Source organism: Excalfactoria chinensis, chromosome 20 (assembly GCF_039878825.1).
Source record: "Excalfactoria chinensis isolate bCotChi1 chromosome 20, bCotChi1.hap2, whole genome shotgun sequence".
Taxonomy (NCBI): Eukaryota; Metazoa; Chordata; class Aves; order Galliformes; family Phasianidae; genus Excalfactoria; species Excalfactoria chinensis.
Genome location: NC_092844.1, coordinates 2,432,502 through 2,451,618, shown reverse-complemented (window position 1 = coordinate 2,451,618; position 19,117 = coordinate 2,432,502). Strand labels below are relative to the sequence as shown.

The 19,117-nt window shown below is 57.1% G+C and overlaps 2 protein-coding genes across 6 annotated transcripts; both read left to right on the top strand.

The window, feature by feature from the left end:
* Positions 1–23: 23 nt before the first annotated feature.
* NECAP2 (NECAP endocytosis associated 2) lies at positions 24–5,639 on the top strand. Its single transcript, XM_072354295.1, has 8 exons — positions 24–160; positions 946–1,046; positions 1,593–1,697; positions 2,335–2,416; positions 2,605–2,713; positions 3,362–3,542; positions 4,071–4,155; positions 4,433–5,639. Exons 1-8 carry the CDS (start codon positions 69–71, stop codon positions 4,479–4,481), a joined length of 804 nt encoding a protein of 267 aa, XP_072210396.1. The 5' UTR covers positions 24–68; the 3' UTR covers positions 4,482–5,639.
* Positions 5,640–6,387: 748 nt separating this feature from the next.
* On the top strand, positions 6,388–18,964 carry CROCC (ciliary rootlet coiled-coil, rootletin). Of its 5 annotated transcripts, none has more exons than XM_072354556.1 (33): positions 6,388–6,518; positions 7,101–7,252; positions 7,874–8,059; positions 8,129–8,212; positions 8,287–8,357; positions 8,430–8,595; positions 8,786–8,892; positions 8,972–9,178; positions 9,453–9,549; positions 9,671–9,766; positions 9,862–9,996; positions 10,164–10,342; positions 10,434–10,595; positions 10,696–10,840; positions 11,364–11,729; positions 11,994–12,187; positions 12,262–12,389; positions 12,627–12,739; positions 13,110–13,232; positions 13,294–13,428; positions 13,628–13,759; positions 13,836–14,074; positions 14,264–14,423; positions 14,503–14,670; positions 15,024–15,360; positions 15,725–15,852; positions 15,926–16,034; positions 16,129–16,280; positions 16,750–16,881; positions 16,954–17,082; positions 17,355–17,546; positions 17,928–18,059; positions 18,219–18,964. In XM_072354556.1, exons 2-33 carry the CDS (start codon positions 7,118–7,120, stop codon positions 18,318–18,320), a joined length of 4,941 nt encoding a protein of 1,646 aa, XP_072210657.1. In that variant the 5' UTR covers positions 6,388–6,518; positions 7,101–7,117; the 3' UTR covers positions 18,321–18,964. The 5 variants fall into 5 exon arrangements, with proteins under 5 accessions (XP_072210657.1, XP_072210656.1, XP_072210660.1 ...); XM_072354555.1 differs by lacking the exon at positions 6,388–6,518 and adding an exon at positions 6,746–6,883; XM_072354559.1 differs by lacking the exons at positions 6,388–6,518; positions 17,928–18,059 and adding an exon at positions 6,746–6,883.
* The last annotated feature ends 153 nt before the right edge of the window (positions 18,965–19,117 follow it).

The following is a 19,117-nucleotide window of genomic DNA, read 5'->3' as shown; positions in this document are numbered from 1 at the left end:
GCTTCCTCTCCTCCCCGTTGCGGGCGGTACCATAGAGGCGCCGGCGCCCTTCCGTCCTGCTGGCGGCCATGGAGGAGGAGGACTACGAAGCGGTGCTGTGCGTGAAGCCGGCCGTGCACGTCTACCGGGTGCCGCCGAGGGCGTCTAACCGCGGCTATAGGTACAGTGTTACGTGGGGGGTTGAGCCTGGTGCGGCCTCGGGGCTCCCGTAGGCAGCCAGGCCTTGCTGTTGGGCTGCAGGCCTGCTCAGCCCTGCTGTGAGGAGAGGTTGGTGTGTGTGGAGAAGAAGCGCCAAGGTTGGCAATGGTCGCCGAGCTCATCCGTTACGAGCGGCCAGGACGGCTTTATAACGGCCTTTCGGTTCCTACAGGGGTGAGAGGGGAGCTGGGGAAGGGCTTTAGGGCAGGGTTGTAGTGGCAGGACGAGGGGAAATGAAGCAGGGATTAATTCTTCACCCGGAGGTGGTGATGCCCGGCCGTAGGCTGCCCTGAGAGCTGTGGGTGCCCCATTGCTGGAGGTATTGAAGGCCAGGCTGGGGGTTGTTGGGCAGTGTGAGCTGCTGGGTGGTGTCCAAACGATGGGAGATTTCCAACCCAAACTGCTCCGTGATTCCATGAAAATGAAGATATTCCGAAAGGATCCCCTCACCAGCATGGCTTGTGCTGCCCTAACGCTGTTTTCAAGCTGGTGATTCTACAGAAGGGGAAGTGAAACCTTCCTGTATCATGCAGTGCAGAACTGCGGGTCTGTTCCCCAGCGCTTCTGCAAGTGGTCAGCAGATTTGGGCTGAGATGAGAGGTCTTGTGATGCAGCAAGCCCAGGTGCAAGCAGGTTCCCTCACATGCTGTCTCACGAGGCTCTGTGATGCATTACCGTGCCATACAGTTGTTTCATTGGGGACTGTAGGGCCACCCAGAGGTCAGTCACCTTTTCCTCTCCCTGCAGAGCTGCGGAGTGGCAGCTTGACCAGCCAGCATGGAGCGGCAGGCTGCGCATCACCGCCAAGGGCAAGACTGCCTTCATCAAGCTGGAGGACAAGACCTCAGGTGAGGACGAGGGGCTGCAGCAGAACAACTTTCCTGTCACCCCAGGGGTCCATTGGGCTGCTGGCAGGGCAGACCTTGGCGTGGTGTCACTGGAAAGCAGCTGTGTGTTGTTTTTTGAATCCATCTGCTGAGTGTTAATGAGCTGGTGTGTCACCTCCAGAGCCTAATGCCACGTAGCACCAAATAGTGGGAGGCTCCTTTGTTGAGCGTTAGTAACTGAGTCAGGAAAAACATTCATGCCTTCCACTGGGGAAGCTTTATCTGGTGGAATGAAACGACGTGGATCTGAGTTATAGCCCAAAATAAGGCAAGCAGGATCTGAGCTCTTTTCCTCCGAGCTTCCTGTCATCACAGCAAGTCACTTGGCCAGTTTTTCCATCTCTTGAACTCTTAATCACCTCCCAAGCTGCTGCTGCAGAGGAAACAGGCCTTGTTTGCCCATTTCCTGCATGCAGGCTGCTGCCTCTGTGTTCACCCACACAGCAGGGAGAGTGGCACTGAGGTGCTACACTGGCGTGTTGACTCACACCTGCTTCTTCTTTTCAGGAGAGCTTTTTGCCCAGGCCCCCGTGGAGCAGTTCCCTGGTATCGCTGTGGAGAGTGTGACAGACTCCAGCAGATATTTCGTCCTTCGGATTGAGGATGGCAACGGTGCGGTGCTGCTTTGCTGCTAGCAGGGACACACCTGGGGGAGCAGATGTTGAAAGCACTCAGAGCTTGTTCTGAGTTCTTACTGGTGGATGATTCATGTAGTTGAGAGCTAAATATTCCCTTCTGACAGTGGTGAATGGACAAATGGCCTCTCTTCTTCATCACTTTTTCTTTAAGCAACAGTTTAATCTGCTGCTCAACATTAAGGACACACCTGTGTGTAGGACTGTCACTGCGATGCCAGCCTCTGTGTTAATATCAATGAATCAGTTTTAAAGCTGGGTTTTGCTAGTTCTGTAAGGCCAATCAAGCTGAAGTGATGATGTAGACACAACTTTGCTAACTGATAGCGTGGCTGCAGTTTTCTTCCAGCTTCATGTAACAGCTGCCAGTATAGCACTGCTTCCCCTGCTTGGAACTTGCTGGCTGTTCCCTTTCTTTGTAGAAGGAAGAAAGAAACGCAGCTCCAGTCATAACCTCAGCCCTGCTGTCATCAGAATTCCCCTCTCAGCTCCAGCTGGAGGAGCTGACAGTCACGGGGGTGTGAAATTGGCTGCCCCCCCACTCCTGGTCTGCATCCCCAGCTTCTTTTTACACTGTTTTGCATTCCTAGCCTTTACTCTTCCTCATTCCCCAGGCCGCCGTGCTTTCATTGGGGTTGGATTTGTCGATCGAGGGGATGCTTTTGACTTCAATGTCGCTCTCCAGGACCATTTTAAGTGAGTTTGTGCTTCTCCTTTGTTCCTCTTGGCTTGATGGTTTCGTGTGGTGGCTGCAAGTGTTCACCCCAAGTGGTGGGAGTGAGGGAGTTGTTTGCTGCTGGTTCACTGTGCCTCATTCACTTGAATGAGGAAGCATGGTGCAAAGAAAGCTTACGAATCCTTTTCTGTTTCTTGCCTTCCTGCAGGTGGGTGAAGCAACAGAACGAGCTGGCCAAGCAGGCTGAGAACCCTGACCAGGCACCCAAACTGGACCTGGGCTTCAAGGAGGGGCAAACCATCAAGCTTAACATTGCGGTGAGGAAGCTTTTGCTGCTCCAAATGTTTTACTTTGTAGCATATAAAAACACTACCCTGTGGTTTTGGTGATTGTCCTAAAAGACTCAAAGAGAAACATCACCAAAACTCTTCCTTTTTTTTTAATTTATTTCAGTGTTTTGGGAAATGAAAGTGTCAAGAATATTCTCTTAGCCTCTTTTGTCAGCCTCATTTCTTGTAATGTGGGAAATGCTACTTCTTAGGGCTGCAGACTCCAGCCAAGCCGTCTGCCTTCACATTCAGCCCTCACAATCTGTTTTTCCCCTCTGCTGTGGTTCGTGGCACAAGAGGAAGCGGTGGCTTTCTCTTGAAATCCCCTTGCTAAAGGAAGCCTGGTGCAGAGCTGCTCATCCCCACACTGCCTGCAATGATTTGTAGAGCAGTGTCTTATGGTTCCCAGTCACAGAATCCGGTCTGTGGCTACATGGTGGGAACTGACAGATTAAAACATCTGTGGTTAGACACCTGTTGCTGCACCAGGTGAACGTAGCACAACGATCTTTCACCTCAGAACAAAGCATCTGGGCTACTTGAAAGCATTGGCTGGGAGGAAGAAGTAGAATCATGCTCCAATTCTGGATTTCAATACAGTGCCACCTAAAGTTTCTGTCTCCTGTCTCCTCTCAGAATATGAAGAAGAAGGAAGGAGCAGCAGGGAACAGCAGACCACGTCCTGCAGGCCCTGGGGGCCTGAGTTTACTCCCACCACCTCCAGGAGGAAAATCTTCCATGCCAACTCTTCCTTCTGGAGAGCAGCTGCCACCTTCACTCCCCACACACACCCAGCTCCCCGGAACTCCCATCACAGGTCTGTGTCGTACAGAAATGGTTGCAATGCTCTTTAGATTCAGTTTTAACTGTTGAGGTGCCTATAGAAAGACCTTGACGTTCCTCTTGAGCTCCTGCAGGAGGAGATAGTGCTGAAGCTCTGTTGGGTGAGGGAAACTGAGGAGGATGGGATCACAAAACCATCTTGTCAGTCTTAATATCTCCTAGCTGTTCAGAGCTACTCTGCTTTGTGATTAATTGGGAAGCATAGGTTTTGCACATGCATTTTGCAAGCTGAAAGGACTTCACGTATAGAAACTCCCTGCATTAATCCTGACCCTCCTGCCTGGTTTTTGACCATCTGTGTGCAGCACAGAACTCAGAAGCACTGAGAAGTTCAACTTAAACCCCCAGTCAGGCTGGAAAGTTGAACTGACTGTGTTCAAGCAGTGGGTGTGTGGAAAAGCAATATGGCATCTTCATGAAAGCAGGGAATCTGGAAGGAATAATTGTCAACAACAGGTTCTTTCTTTTTCTTTTCTCCCTATGGCTCCTCTGGCTGCTGCAGACTCCCTGCTGTCCTGGCCACAGCCCACTGCTGCTCCTTCTGCCCCTGCCACCGACGTCTGGGGTGACTTCACCAAAGCTTCAGGGTGAGGCCATGTGGGGTTTGCAGGTTGCTTGGGCCGATACCCGCAGCATTAGAACCCAATCCTGCTGGTTTTACTCACACTGAAATAGCAGCGGGGTTGGGGCAACCCTCCATCCAAACACATATGGAAAGGTGAGAAGCTGCTGCGCCTGGCCGTGTGTGGGGGAGAGTTATGGATTGGCACCAGGCAACCTGTGCTGCAGCTCCTTTTAGTGTTTTAAACCCTCTTTTCTCAGTGTCCAAACCCTCTTTTATCTTGTCTCTCTTTCTCTCTTCAGGTCAGATTCGAACCAGGCGCAGGCAAATGCAGGCTGGGTGCAGTTCTGAGCCAGCTCCTTGCAGGCACTGGAGGATGATCGTGCTGATTTCTGCAGGACCAAAGCAGCAGTGGGAAGTGCTCCTGCTGCTTAAAGACACCTCACTTGTCGCTTATGGTGGCATTGTATTCCCTTGGTCCCCTCTGACAAGAAACGAGACCCCAAAATCTGGTGCTGGAGTTAAATAGCAAAAATAGGTGCTGGTTGACAAATGAGCACGTGCCTTACAAAACTCCACACCAGCACCCTCAGAGCTGAGGGCCTTTTCTGGGTATTTTCTGCCTGGATCACTGCAAACCATTGAGGCTTCAGTGACCTTTGCTGTGCCTTTTCTTCCTTCCTTACTGCACTAACAGGGCTGCAAAACTGTGGCAGCTTCATGGCACCCGGTGTCTCCTCGGTGACGTGCGAGTGCTCAGGGTGCTGATAGAGGATCCAGCTGGCAGCGCTTTTGCTGCCCAATGTGGGCATTTTCCCCTCTCAATTCTGATGCAATAGAGGTGGGCTGAGATTTGCAGCTCGGGGCTGCCCCCATCACCACCTCCACTTTTCCCCTCCATGCATTTGGCCCACTGAAATTTGGCTCCTACAGCAGGGAGCATCCTCTTGGAGCCTTGTGTGCAAGGCCTTGTGTCTGCTGCTCACAGCACCACGCAGGCAATGTCCAGCCCAGATGCTGAGCATCACCCCTGTTATTTCCTAGCACTCCCTGCAATGTGGGGATGGGGAGCACGATGAATGTGAGCACAGTGCTGAAGATCCTATTTTCCTGCTCTGATCAGGTTGTTCTATATGGGGTTTTTTTTTCCCCCCTTCCCCTCTATTTTGAAGAGAGATTTTTTTATTCTTCATGCAGAGACTTTATTATTGGAATATATGCAATGAAAGACAGACTTGGTCTCTTGAACAGAGCTGGGCTTGAGATTCCTCTTTGAAAGAAACTCCCAAGTCTTTTCTTACCTATTTATATTACAGTGGAGGCCTTTCACAGGACAGAGTTCTGCTATTTTTTTGTCAGTGTTTCAGGACTTTATGATGATTTCCATTCCCAACCACACACATTTCCATTTCAGAGCTGACCTGACAGCGCACAGGGCCGGGTGAGAGATGTCACACATCCAAATGAACAATAAAACCAGTTCGATGCCAGATGTCCCATTTTATACCCACAGATCTACCCCCGTGTGCTCAGGGATGGGACCATGGGGCTCCCTTCCAGGTGGGGGTTTGATGTTGGGGGTGGTTTTGTGCTTTGCTTTCCTTCTTGGTGCCGGGGAAACAGCGAGGCACAACACATGGGTGTTGCTTAGCAGTGGCTTTGAAGCTGTGGGAGCAAAGGAGGTAAGGAATAAGGAAAGCAGAGGGGACAGCTGAGGGCTTGTGTGTCCTCAAAGCCCATCAGGAAGCCTCAGTGTGGCTCCGGACGTTTTCATAAGCCAGACTATCCCAGCAGCACTGCAAAGCCTCAATCCTATTGACTGACCCTGCAGCGGGGTCAGCGGGGAGGAGAAAAGGGCATTTTCTCTTCTTGAGGAGCAAGCAGAGGCTGGGGAGGGCAAACCCGTATCCGAGGGTTTGCACAGGGAGGGTTTGCACAGGGAGGCTTTGCACAGGGAATGCCTTCGGTGCGTTGTTGCCTTGCAGCCCCCGGTGTGGATGCGCGTTCTGAGCTGGCATCCATTTGTTGCAGCGTTTCTCCTCTCTGCTCTCTTAGGGAGGGGATGGGGGCAAGAAGCAGCACCTCACCGTCCGTCCCCCCCCCCCCCCCCCCGTGCTTAAAACCATCGCCCCGGGGTCTTTCTTTTCCACGTGGCAGCTAACTGATGTATGGAGCTGCTGCCACCCCTTCCCAGCACCCAGCCAAAGGCTTCCCATAGCAACCTGGCATGCTCCACCCAACGCTTTTAGCTGCCAGAGCCAACTCCTGCGCTGTAATGAGCTTAACGTGGCCGTGCTCCGTTATGGCTTAACCAAAGGGCTCCTCTCTCAGGGGCTCCTACGGGACAACAGAGCCCCGAATCTCAAGGAAGCTGAACGCTGGAGCAAAGTGAGTGCATTTCCAGCGCTGTTTGCTGCAGGGTTGCTTGGCACGGCTCATTTCTTGCAGTAGCAGAAGGAGCTTTTTCTCTCGTTTTCGCTCTGCAAACAGCTTTGTTGCTTTGTTTGAGCTGCAAAGCTTTGGTTCGGCAGCAAAGCGGAGCTTGGGGGTGGCATTAGGACCCCTGAGGAACGCGGATACAGCCCAGGAAGAGGAGGGCTCCCCGTCTGGGAGGGGAAAACGTGGATTTCGGGCTAATCCGAACCGTGCATCCGCTTTCCGCTTGCGGAGCGGAAGCAAAGCCCTAAAAGAGCAAAGCGGGATGGAGGCGCGGGGCTGCTGCAAGCAAAGCAAAAGGGGCGTGCTGGACTGAGGTAGGAACTCACAGGAGCGGCTGAGCTCGTTTACCATTGCAACGACCAAAATCTGCTGCGCAGCTGGAATGGCAAAGCTGCGGTTTAGTGCAAGCGCGGCTTTGCAGAAGCGCGGCTGGTTTTGCAATCGCACGAAGCAACTGTTGCACGGAGGGATGCTGAGTTTGCAAGCTGAGGAGCAAAGCGGCAAAGCCTTGAGCTCCGTCCCCTCCTTCAGGTCCCGTTCCCGAGGCCATGGCCTCGCTGCTGTCCCTCCAGGAGGAGAACCGCATCCTGCAGCAGGAGCTGTCGCGTGTTGAGGACCTGCTGGCTCAGAGCCGTGCTGAGCGCGATGAGTTGGCCATCAAATACAACGCCATCAGTGAGCGGGTAGGTCAGCCCCAAAGTTGGCCCCAAAATACATCTTTTTTTCACCCTCAAAAGGCACTTTTCCACACTGGCATCGCTCGGAGATGCTGAGGACCCTGTGCTGATGGAGATCCAGCACCCGGCATGCTGGGGCTTGCAGGATGCACAAAGCATTGCCATTATAGTCATCTCAGCGCTTTCTTTTTGTTGCAACTGGTGCACTGGCAGAAGAATGAGGGCTTTGGTTGCCCAGGGAGATGCAAAACTCAAGCTGCACCACTCTGGGGTCTGTATGGCTCTGGGAGTTCACACCCCTTTGTGCACGCCTGCTTGTTAAAAGGAGTGAGCCAAGAAGTACCTGCAGGGAAATCACTGCTTCCTATTTCTTGTGTTGAAAGATGCTTTATCCCTTGGCCAACCTGATGCCAACCCAAGGCTGGGTTATTTTCTGTGCCTAGCAGCTAATTCCCTATTAGTTTTTCATTGCATCTCAAGTGCAGAACATCAGGGCGCCCCGTGTTGCTTCAACCCTATGGAGGTTTGCACTACCAAGAGGAGGATGAATTTATCCAAGCTGGGATGCTTGTACCTGGAGGGGTTCTGGAGGGGTTGCATCCTCAAAGGGCTGATGCTGGCTTGCAGCTGGAGCAATCCCTGCGGCTGGAAGCAGGTGAGCAGGAGGCAGCAGAGAGCCGGAGCCTTGCACAGCACAACATTGAGCTGCGGAGGCTGCTGGATGAGGAGCAGGCTGCCTACAAGCGCAAGCTGCAGGCGTACCAGGAGGGCCAGCAGCGGCAAGCACAGCTGGTGCAAAAGCTGCAAGCCAAGGTGGGTGCAGACTGGGGACATGGGAACGCTGCGATGGGGAAGGGCTGGATGTCACCGCATCATCCCCAGGTGCTGCAGTACAAGAAGAAATGTGGCGAGGTGGAGCAGCAGCTGCTGAAGAAGGAGACAGAACTGGAGCAGGAGAGGCTGACGGTGCGTAATGTCCCTGCTGTGTCCCCAAATGCCCCCCGTGTTACCTCCATGCAAAGGGAACGATGTCCCTGCAGAGCCAGCCGGAGGAGGAGAGCACCAATGAGCTGGAGAATGCACTGATCCGGCTGGAGGAGGAGCAGCAAAGGTGGGGGGGGTCCTCCACGGGGCTGGTGGCTGTGGGGAGCTCCTAGCATCATCCCAGCCCTGTGCTGCCCAGGAGCTGCAGCCTGGTACAGGTGAACTCGATGCTGCGGGAGCAGCTGGAGCAGGCAAACGTGGCCAATGCAGCACTGAGCGAGGACATCCGCAAGCTGACGGCTGACTGGGCACGGGCACGTGGAGAGCTGGAGCAGCGTGAGGCCCAGTGGAGGAAGGAGGAGGAGGTCAGGGCCATGGGGAGATGCAAAGCAGAGGGGTGCTGCATGGGGACCTGAGGCGCAGGGATGCAGAGTGCAAGGCTTGCAGAATCATTGGGGGATGGTGCATGGGGTAGGACCTGGTGCTGCCGTGATGCCTCCGGGCTGCAAAGCGGTGTGACTGGGATCTGCTCCATCCATCCCCATCCCCTTGCAGTCCTTCAACACCTACTTCAGCAACGAGCATGGCCGCCTGCTCACCCTCTGGAGGCAGGCTGTGGCCTTCCGCCGCCACTTCGGCCAGCTGCGAGCTGCCACTGAGAGGTCAGTGGGGCAGCGAGGACTGGGGGTGGGGTGGCAGAATATGAGCTCACCCCTCACCTATCCCACATTCCCTCTGCAGAGATCTGGCTGAGCTGGGGCAGGAGGTGAGCCGTGCCGGCCGTGCTGCCCACGCTGCCTGCGTGCAGCTGGGAGCTCACCTGCAGCTGGCTGAGGGCCGGGCAGGTGCGGTGCAAGAGCAGCAGGCGCAGCAGCTGGCACAGCTGGAGGAGCAGCTGGCAGCACGTGGCCGTGATGCTGAACAGGAGAGAGTGGTGCTGGGGGACAGGTGGGGTGCTGGGGGGGTCCTATAGGGTGTCATTGGGTGCTGTGGGGTGCTGCTGGGTGCTTTGGGGAGCTGTGGGACACTTCCAGCTGCTATGGGGTGCTGTGGTGTGCTGTAGGTCAGTACAGGATGCTATGGGGTGCTACAGGGTGCTGTGGCATGCTATGGGGTGCCAGAAGAGCAATGGGGTGCTACAGGGTGCTGCACAGTGCCATGCAGCACAGCGTGGTGCTACGTGGTGCTGAGCACTGTCCCTGCTGGGCACCATCTCACCCAGGCTGGCGGAGCTGACAGCAGCCCTGCAGCAGCTACGGGAGGAAGGTGGTGAGAAGGAGCGGGCAGTGCAGGCTCTGACGGCGCAGCTGCAGAAGATGGTGAGTTTTGCATCGTTGTGCACGTGTGATGCATGCTGCAGACCAAGGCAGGTCGCGTGCTCCGGTGCAATGCATGATGTGCAGTGTACAGCAGGCACGTTGCACACTGGGTGTTTTGCAGGAGGCCTCTCGTGCTCAGGAGGCATCAGTAGAGGAGGTGCAAGCGTTGCGTGCAGAGTTGGAGCTGCTGCACCAGACGCTGCAAGACATCACCCAGGTGACCCCCATCCCCTCTGCACTCCCAGCATTACCAACCCCTTCGTGCCTCAGTTTCCCCTCCTGCAGCAATGATGCTGTCCCTGTCCCTTGCAGGCAGTGCTGGCTGATGACCACGGGTCCACCCCGGGGCCTCCCAGGCTCCCTTGTCGCAGCCTCTCACCTGCTGCTGCTGCAGCCACGCTGGGAGCTGTGCATGGTGCACTGCGCCGGAGGCACATCCAGCTGCAGGTGGGTGAGGAAGGGGGAGAGATGGCAGATGGACATGGGGATGGATGGATGGATGGATGGATGGATGGATGGATGGATGGATGGATGGATGGATGGATGGATGGATGGATGGATGGATGGATGTGGGGGAGGATGATGGAGGACAACCGCTGTCCTTCTGCCCTCAGGAAGCCCGGGAGATGTCAGGAAACCTGCGGAGGGAGCTGGGGAACAGTGAGAGCCGGCGGGCTGCCCTGGAGCAGCGGCTGGAGCAGCTCAGCACTGAGGCTGGGGGCTTCCAGCAGGCACAGGATGAGGCCGTACGTGAGGCTGCCCGCCTGCGTGCTGACACCGAGCTCCTGCGCAGGTACTGCTGTCCATCTGTCCATCCATCTGTGTGTCACATGCACCCATCTCCATGTGTTTGTCCATCCTCGTGAGTGTCCATCTGTCTGCAGCGAGCAGAGCCGCATGGAGCAGGCACTGGTAGCAGAGCAGGCACGGGTAGGAGCTCTGCAACGCAGTGAGGCTGAGCTGCAGCTCCGGGTCCAGGAGCTGGAGGAGCAGCGGGATGAAGCCAACCGTGCAGCAGAGGCTGCACGACAGCAACTGGAGCACAGGTGGGAACCACGGGCTGCTACAGAATGAAGCTGTTGCAATGCCACTCCTGAAGTGGGTGCTGCACGCCTCCAATGTGTGCTCCCACCGTGGGTGCTGCAGTGCACAGCAGCTGGAGCAGCTGGAGGGGCAGCGGGCAGCAGGGCAGCAGGAGCTGCTGCGGGCACGGGAGGCGCTGAGCCGGGCACAGCTGGAGGCAGAGGTGGCACGAGGAGAGCAGGCAGCGCTGGGAGAGGCACTGGCACAGGTGAGTGACAAAGCCCTGCTGTCCCCCCTGGGGACGGTTGTGTTCTCAAATCACCCCCCAGAGCCAAGCACATCCCCAGATCCCATCCCCAAACTCCAGACACATTCACCAAACCCTCTTCCTCCCTGGGGACATCTGCCTCCCCATTCCCCATGCACATCCCCAGATCCATTGTTCCTCATCCCCAGGGATATGTGCATCTCCAAACCCCATGTATATCCTTCCTGGGGACATCCAGGTCCCCAAATCCCACATGCATCCTTCTTGGGGCCATCCACATCCCTTAACCCCATGGACATCCCCAAGCACCACTGTGCATCCTCAAACTGCATGCACATCTTCAGGCCCTGTTGTCCATCCTCCATCTCCATGGACATCCCCAAGTCCCATTGTCCATCCTCAAACCCCATGGGCATTCCCAAGCTCTGCAGTACATCCTCAAGCCTCATGGACATCCCCAAGCACCCCCCCAAACCCCATGCTCATCCCAAGCCTCACATACATCACTCTGGGCACCCACCAGGCACAGGGCAGTGGTGCAGAGCTGGAGGCAGCGCTGCGGGACGCCCGCACACAGGAGGCCAGGCTGCGGGATGCTGCAGCACGGAGCAGTGAGCTGGCTGCCAGCCTGGCACGGGACAAGCGGGAGCTGAGCCGGGTGCTGGTGGGGCTGGAGGAGCAGCACGAAGCTGACAGCGAGGCCAGGAGGGAGCTGGAAGGGCTGAAGGCTGAGCTGGCACGGCTGGAACGCAGCTGCAGGGATGGAGAGGCTGAGAGGATGGACCTGGAACGGGCACGGAGAGCGGCGGAGAGGAGCTGCGAGGGGCTGCGGGCTGAGCTGAGGGAGCTGCGAGGGGAGCTGCAGAGAATGCAGGAGCAGCTGGGGCAGGTGTGGGGCTGGGGGCAGCTGGGAAGTGTGGGGAGGGTACAGGGGCAATTGAGAGGATGCGTGGAGTGATTGGGAGGATGAGGAGGGCAATTGGAAGATGCAATTGGGTGGGTGAACGGGGTAGTTGGGAATGATGGGGAGAATGTAGCTGGGCTAACACATGAGGCAATGGGACGACTGGGAAGGATGCGTGAGGGTACTGGGAGAGGATGCAGAGCTACCAGAGCATCCCAGTGGAGCACCCATCACCCTGTGCTGGTGCAGGCTCAGCAGGAGCAGCGTACAGCAGGGGAGGCACTGGTGCAAGCACGGGGTGAGCGGCAGCGGCTGAGCGCAGAGCTGGAGCGCATCATGCAGGAGCGAGAGGGGCTGGCCAAGGAGGGGGCCAGCCTGGGGGTCCAGCTGCACGCCGCCCAGCGTGATGCTCGTGACCGTGCCCAGGAGGCCGATGGGCTCAGGTGGGTGTCACTACATCCATGTGATGTCCCATACTGCTGATGTTAGGCAGTGTGTTGCTATGGTGTCCCTGCAGGGCTGAGAAGGCTGTGCTGGAGACGAACCTCTTCGAGGCACAGGAGCAGCTTGGGCAGCTGAGCACACACAAGCAGCAGCTGGAGGCCGAGGGACGGAGCCTACGGGTGGCCAAGGATGGGCTGCTGGGTGAGCAGGCAGTGCTGTGGTGGGGTCACACCTCACACCACATCACTTAGTTCAGTTCTGGAGCTGGCATCCTTGGCCATGCCACTTTAGCCTCTTAAATTCTGAGGCTGGTATCCTTGGCCTCATCACTAACCTGCTCAGTTTTGGGGGTGTAGCCTTTGATCACATCACTTCTCTCTCAATTCTGGGTGTTTCAACCCCTTTCCCATCACTCCCTATTGGCTCTGGGGCTGGCAGAGGAGCTGGGTGCAGCACGGCAGCGGCTGGCAGTGGCACAGGAGGAGGTGGTGGCCCTACGCAGGATCCAGGAGGAACACAAGGGAGAGCTCAAGCAGCTGCGGAGCGAGAAGGTGGGCACTGGGGGGCTGTGGGGTAAGGCTGATTTGGGGAGGCAGTGCTGGTTTTAGGAGGGTGGTGATGCATTTGGGTAGGAGCATTGATTCTGGGGAGCAGTGCTGTTCTGGGAAGCTGTGCTGGCTGGGGGTCTTGATGCTGATTTGGGGGAGTAACTCTAATTTTGGAGTGACTATTCTGAGTTGCCCCCAGTTTGTTGTCAGTATTGGAGCAATGCCATTTCTTGGGAAGGGGGTGGAGGGGCAACGCTACGTTGCACCATGGATGGCAGCTATGTTGATTTGAAGGTGATGCTGATATTGTTTGGGGTGGCACCGATTTCGGGGCAATGCTGAATGGCATTGGTGCTGTTTTGGGGCACTGCAGGAGGAGCTGGACGTGGAGCGGGGCCGACTGGCACGGGAGCAGCAGGAGCTGGCAACAGAGCTGGCAGCAGCGCGGCAGCAGCGGGACGAGGGGGTGCTGCGTGCCGAGAGCGAGAAGCAGCAGGTGGGTGCTGGGGGGTCCCTATTGTGTGCCCACTGTCCCCGCTGAACACATCCCTGTGCAGGCGCTGGCACTGAAGGAGGAGGAGAAGGCAGCACTGGCGGGAACTCTGGCAGGGCTGAAGCAGAGCCTGGCCCAGGCTACAGCTGAGCTTGAGCAGCAGAGGCACGAGGCTGCGAGCTGGCAGCAGCAGCAGCAGGTGTGTGCACAGCACAGGCTCCCCAGCTGTGAACCCTGTTCTTGGGCATCCTCCCTGGCTGCCCTATTCTCATTGCATACCGTCCATCCCCATTGCAAATCCTTTATTCCCATTGCCACCCCCTCACCCTTACTGCAAACCCTCCCCCACTCTTTGAGCCCCCAGCCCTGCACAGCAGTGCTCACCCCACCTCCTCCAGCACCGCTCGGCGGAGCTGCGCGCACTGCAGGTGCAGATGGAGGCAGCAGCAGAGTCCCACGCTCGCGAGGTCGCAGCTCTCCGTGAGCAGGCAGTGGCAGTTTCCCAGCAGCGTGACAGTGCCCTGCGTGATGTGAGCCCACCCGTATCCCTTCCCATCCCTGCTGCACCCAGATAGCTCCATAACCCCATTGCATCCCCTTGCACAGGTGGAAGAAGCGCGGGCGCAGCTGGCGTTGGAGGCAGAGGCACGGGCAGTGAGGCAGCAGGCACTGCTGCGGGCACAGAGAGAAGCACAAGAGGGGCGTGAGGGGCGCGAGGAGCAGCGCAGGATGGGGATGGAGGCACGCAGGGCGCTGGGTGATGCAGCCAGGGAGCAGGAAGCGCTGCGGCGCTCCAACGAACAGCTGCGGGCAGCGCTGCGGCACAGCGAGGGGCAGCGCATCAGGTGTGGGTCAGGGTGATGCTTGGGGTCAGGGGGTGTTAGGGGCTGGGGGTGTGCTTGGGGTCAGGAGGTGATGTTTTGGGTTTAGGTTGCTCGGGGTCAGGGTGGTGTGTGGTGCAGTGGTACGCAGCACAGCACTGTGCTATGGTTGGGATGACCTGCATGGACCTCACCACCTCAACATCCCCACAGCCTGCAGCGTGCAGCTGAGCAGCAGGAGCAGCGGCTGGCACTGGCAGAGGACGGGCAGGCTGCAGCAGGCAGGGAGGCAGCAGAGCTGCGTGCCACCCTCCGTGGGCTGGAACGTGCCCGCCTGGATGCCCGCCGTGAGCTGCAGGAGCTGCGCCGCCAGGTGAGGGGGTGGGAAAACAGGGGGATCCCTTCACATGCAGCTTAAGTCACAGCCTCCCCTTATTGCCTCCCTGGGGCAGGTGAAGACTCTGGATAGTGAGAACAGTAAGAAGAGCAAGGAGGTGGAAGAGCTGCGGGCACGTGTGGCGCGGGAGGAGCAGCATGAGGAGGAGAGGCATCGTGAAGCCTTCGGCCTCAGGCAGAAGATGGTGGAGAGTGAGGCCGGTGTGGAGGCCACCAGGAAGGAGGTGTGGCTGCTTAAGCCCTCCTTGTCACCCCTACTCGCTACCCCATGTCCCTTGGTGGCCCCACAGTGAATGCCCTGTGTTGCTGGGTGCACCTGCTGCTCAGTCCCTTGGTGCCACAGCTGTCCCCATCACCCCACACTCAGTCTTCCATGTCCCCATCGCCCCACTGTTCTGTGCCCTGCATTCCTGGGGGTCCTCCTTATGCTCCGTCCTTCACACCCTGGACGTTCCCCAAACCAAATCGCTCCATCCTTTGCGTCTCCATCACCCTTTTACTCCATCATCTCCATCTCTAAGCATGTCCCATGTCTCACCATCCCATCCCTGCATCCCCGCATCCCATTGCTCCCCAGCTCCAGCAGCTGCAACGCAGGCTGGCAGAGAAGGAGGCAGATTTCCAGCAGCGAGAGCGGACGCTGTCCCGCAGCCTTGAAGAAGCTCGAGGCCACGAGAAGAAGCTGCTGGCTGATGCCCGCAACCTGCGGCTGAAGGCAGAGGCAGCACGCAGTGAGGCAGCGGAGCTGAGCTTGAAGCTGAGTGCAGCTGAGGGTCGGGCACAGGGGCTGGAGGCTGAGCTGGCACGAGGCGAGGAACGGCGACGGGATGCTGAGATGCGCCTGAGTGGGCTGAGCTCAGCCCTGCGCTGCACCGTCGGTGTTGGACGGGCACATGGAGGCTCTGCAGGCAAAGGTGAGGGTGGCACGGGGCTTTGGGGGATGCTGGGGTGGGTCCATTCAGCTGTGCACCCTTCTCATGCCACTCTACCCTTTCCCAATCCACTCTTGTCCTATTCTGTCCCCTCATGTGGCACTGTGTCCATGATGCGCCATCCCGTCCCTCCTGTGCCACTCTCTCCCATGTCACCCTGTCCCTCTTGTCCCACTATCCTTCCTATGACACTCTGTCACCTCCTGACACTCCCTGTGCCACTCTATCCCTCTCATCCCACTCTATCCCCTCCAGTCCCTCCCCATTTCACCCCATCCCGCTCGCCTTTACCTTGTCCTCGTCCCACCTTGTCACCTGCCATCCCACCCTGACCCCTCTCTTCCAGCTGGGTCCAGGAAGGGGACACGCAGCCCCTGCTCACCCCCAGACCCTGATGCAGCAGCTGACCCCGAGGCAGTGCGTGCAGCCCTGCAGGATTTCCTGCGCCAGCTGCAGGATGCCCTGCGGGATAAGGTACTCCCCTCACCCCCTTCCCCATGGTGTGCATCCCCAAAATATGCCTTTCTCACCCCATTTTCTCCCCCAGGAGGAGCTGCAGGTACGGGTATGCAGCCTGAGCAAGCAGCTGGCTGAGGCAGAAGCACAGCGGGACAGAGCGCTGCAGCTGCAGAAGCGATTGGCTGAGAGCAAGGAAGGTGATGGGGCAGTTTTGGGGTGGGTTCCCCCCAGTGGTGTGGGGCTGTACCCCAAAAGCACAGAGGTTTGCAAGCCCCGCTCTGGCTGTGGCAGGGTTGCAGGGCTTTGAAGGCAAGCGGGCAGCACTGCTGCTGCAGGAGGAGATGCTGCAGCAGGGTGAGGGTGAGCGCCGGCTGCTGCTCGAGAAGGTGTCAGCGCTGGAGCGCAGCTTGCACGCTGCTGAGGGCGAGCGCCAGGCTGCCCAGGTGGGCACTGGGGTGAAAAGCCCTCCTCTCCCTCCTTGAGCAGCCTTCCTGCTGCCTTGCATACAGGCTGCACGCAAGCTGCGTGCAAATTGTGTGCAATATGTGTACTAATTGTGTGCATGTTGCATTAAATTGCACGCAAGATGCAAGCAAGGTTGCATGCAAGATGCTTGTAAAAGCTGCACGTATGTTTCTTACAAGCTTGCATGTGCAAGCTTCTATGCAAGCTGCTTGCAAGCTTGCATGAAAACCAAGTGTAAGCTTCTGGCAAGCTGCCTGAAATCTTGCATACAAAATGCATGCAAACTGGTTGTAAGCTGCTTGCAGGCTGGCATGCAAACTGTGCACAAGGCGCTTGCAAACTTGTACACAAACTGCATGAGCTCTGCTTGCAAGTGCACACAGCCTGAAAATGCTGGATGCAGTCTTGCACTAGTGCTGCATGCCAACACTGCTGTGTCTCTTCCAGGAGAAGCTGAGTGCGCTGCTGGCAGCCAAGGACCATGCACAGGGGGCCAACACCAGCACAGCCCTGCAGCAGCGATTGCAGAAGCTGCAGACTGCTTTGGCTGCAGGCGAGCTCGACCGCCGGGCACTGCAGGTGTGCAAGAGCACCTCGGGGGTGCAGTGGGGACCCATCTGGCCTTGTGTTACCATGCATGTCCCCATGCAGGAGATGCTGGATGCAGCAAGGGAGGAGCGCGGGGTTCTGCGGGAGCAGCTGCGGGCGTTGCAGGAGGAGCGTGCAGTGCTGGAGCTGCGCAGAGGGGAGCTGGAGGCTCAGGTCCAACGGCTGCAGGAGGTGGGAGAGCAATGGCAGCTGCCCCAGCTGTGACCCACACAGCCCCCCATGCAGCTCTTTTTACTCTGCCGTGCAGCACTTTATTGCTGTGCAGCCCATGAGTTGCTCTATAGCTCCATAGTGCATCACCCTGTTGCCCCATGCAGCACCCAGTTACCCTGTGCATCACCCCATCACTCCATGCAGCACCCTATAGCCTTGCATCATGCCTTATCACCCCATGCACACCCTATAGCCCCGTGCAGCACCCTACAGCCATGCCTCTGTTGCAGACACAGCAGCAGCAGGATGAGGAGGAGGCAGCGGTGCTGGGGGGGCTGCGGGCAGAGCAGAGGGGGCTGCAGGAGCGGGTGGGCAGCCTGCAGCGTGCTGTGACTCAGCTGGAGGCTGAGCGGCGCGAGGCTGAGCGCTGCGCCATGCGCCTCGAGAAGGACAACTGTGCCCTGAAAAGAACCCTGGAGAAGGTGAGCACCCACAGCCCTGCACCTTTGGGTGGGCACCCAGTGTGCAGCCTCAGTGCTGGAGCCATTAAACCTCAGTGTTGTTTTCCAAGCGTGAAGCATGCATGACATAAACAGCACACGTCTCTGTGCACAGCAGATGGACATGCATGCATATGTATATTTAGTGCACTGGAGCAAGACTTGCAAGAATGCACATGTGCATGCGTGCATATATTTTGAGCACTGGAGCAATGCTTGCAACAACACACAGTGCATGCACGTATGTATATGTGTTGTGTGCAGAAGCAAGGTGTGCGGCTAAGCAACAGCATGCACGCATGTATTGATGCTATGCACCAGAGCAAGGCGTGCAACGGGGCGATGGTTTGCATCCTTATGCAGGTGGAGAGGGAGAAGCTGAAGACACACGAAGCCTCGCTGCGGTTGGCTCTGCAGAAGGGCCGCCTGGACCGCTCGCTGGGCACATCAGAGCAGCAGCTGGCAGAGGCACAGCGACGCATTCAAGTGCTGCAGGCGGGTGGCACCGGGTTGCTGCCTGCACCTTAGGTTGCAGGGCGGTGGAGCTGGGCTGCTTTGGGGCTCAACCCATTGCGCGGAGGTGCTGCTGCATGCATGGGGATGCTGCTGGGTTCTTCTTTAGGGTGACCCCTCTGTTCTACCCTCTCTCCCCAGGCACAGGTCTCGGCACTGGAGCAGAGCTCTGGGGGTGCACAGAAGCCACCAGCACAGCAGTTGGGGGCACAGGAGTCACGCCGTCACCACCGCAGCATATAGGGCTGAGAGCAGCAGCATGCAGCCCACCGAAAATCCACTCAACGTTCCCAAATCGCACTCTTTTTTCTTGCCCAAGAGCTGCACTTTACCCCCCGAACCACCACTGTCTATTTTTGATACAGCTTGATTTTTACCCCCCTCCTTTTTCTACGGCATTTCTATAACCAATAGTTGGAAATAGGGCATTTTTTTAGCCCACGTGGACGTGATGGGAGCACTGGGGCTCCCCATGCTGGTGCTGACCAGGGTAAGCATCCCTATACCTGGATCCCATGTGGCACAGGGAGGGTCCTGTCTTTTCTACTGCTCTTTTTGGAGACTGGTTTGATATCGGTGCTATGGGCCAACCCAATGAGGTCCCAACCTTTATCCATCCCCTCTAACCCTCCATTAAACGTATGGAAAGCCAACCTGGTGGCACACAGTGATGCTTATTGGGGTTGGGGGTGGAGGGTTTGGGAACCAGCTGCTCAAATCGGTGCCCATCAGGCCCCATAACATTTATTATTATCATCATTATTATATGACCTGTATGCTGTTAATATTACACACGCTATAGAAGATGGCTATAGAAGATGGCTATATCCCAAGAAAACTACAAGCTAGACTGAATGTAGTAAACCAACCCCTGCCTTTCTAATCAGGGAACCCCAAAACTGCCCTCAATTCAACATCAGAACATTGCATAGGCTGAATGCATGCCATTCCCCATATGGGAAATGGGGACAGCCACCTCAAATGGTGCTGTATTATTTCAAGCAGGGCACTCAAGTCTGCAGATCCCCAAAGCATTCCCA

What these genes read in the sequence shown, in the direction of transcription:
- NECAP2 (XM_072354295.1), top strand. Translation starts at nt 69, where the DNA reads ATGGAGGAGGAGGACTACGAAGCGGTGCTGTGCGTGAAGCCGGCCGTG. An exon ending in CCCCGGAACTCCCATCACAG is followed by an intron (nt 3,543 to 4,070) that starts GTCTGTGTCGTA and finishes TGGCTGCTGCAG; the next exon opens with ACTCCCTGCTGTCCTGGCCA. An exon ending in GACTTCACCAAAGCTTCAGG is followed by an intron (nt 4,156 to 4,432) that starts GTGAGGCCATGT and finishes TTCTCTCTTCAG; the next exon opens with GTCAGATTCGAACCAGGCGC.
- CROCC (XM_072354556.1), top strand. Translation starts at nt 7,118, where the DNA reads ATGGCCTCGCTGCTGTCCCTCCAGGAGGAGAACCGCATCCTGCAGCAG. An exon ending in TGGAGCAGGAGAGGCTGACG is followed by an intron (nt 8,213 to 8,286) that starts GTGCGTAATGTC and finishes ATGTCCCTGCAG; the next exon opens with AGCCAGCCGGAGGAGGAGAG. An exon ending in TGGGAGAGGCACTGGCACAG is followed by an intron (nt 10,841 to 11,363) that starts GTGAGTGACAAA and finishes GGCACCCACCAG; the next exon opens with GCACAGGGCAGTGGTGCAGA.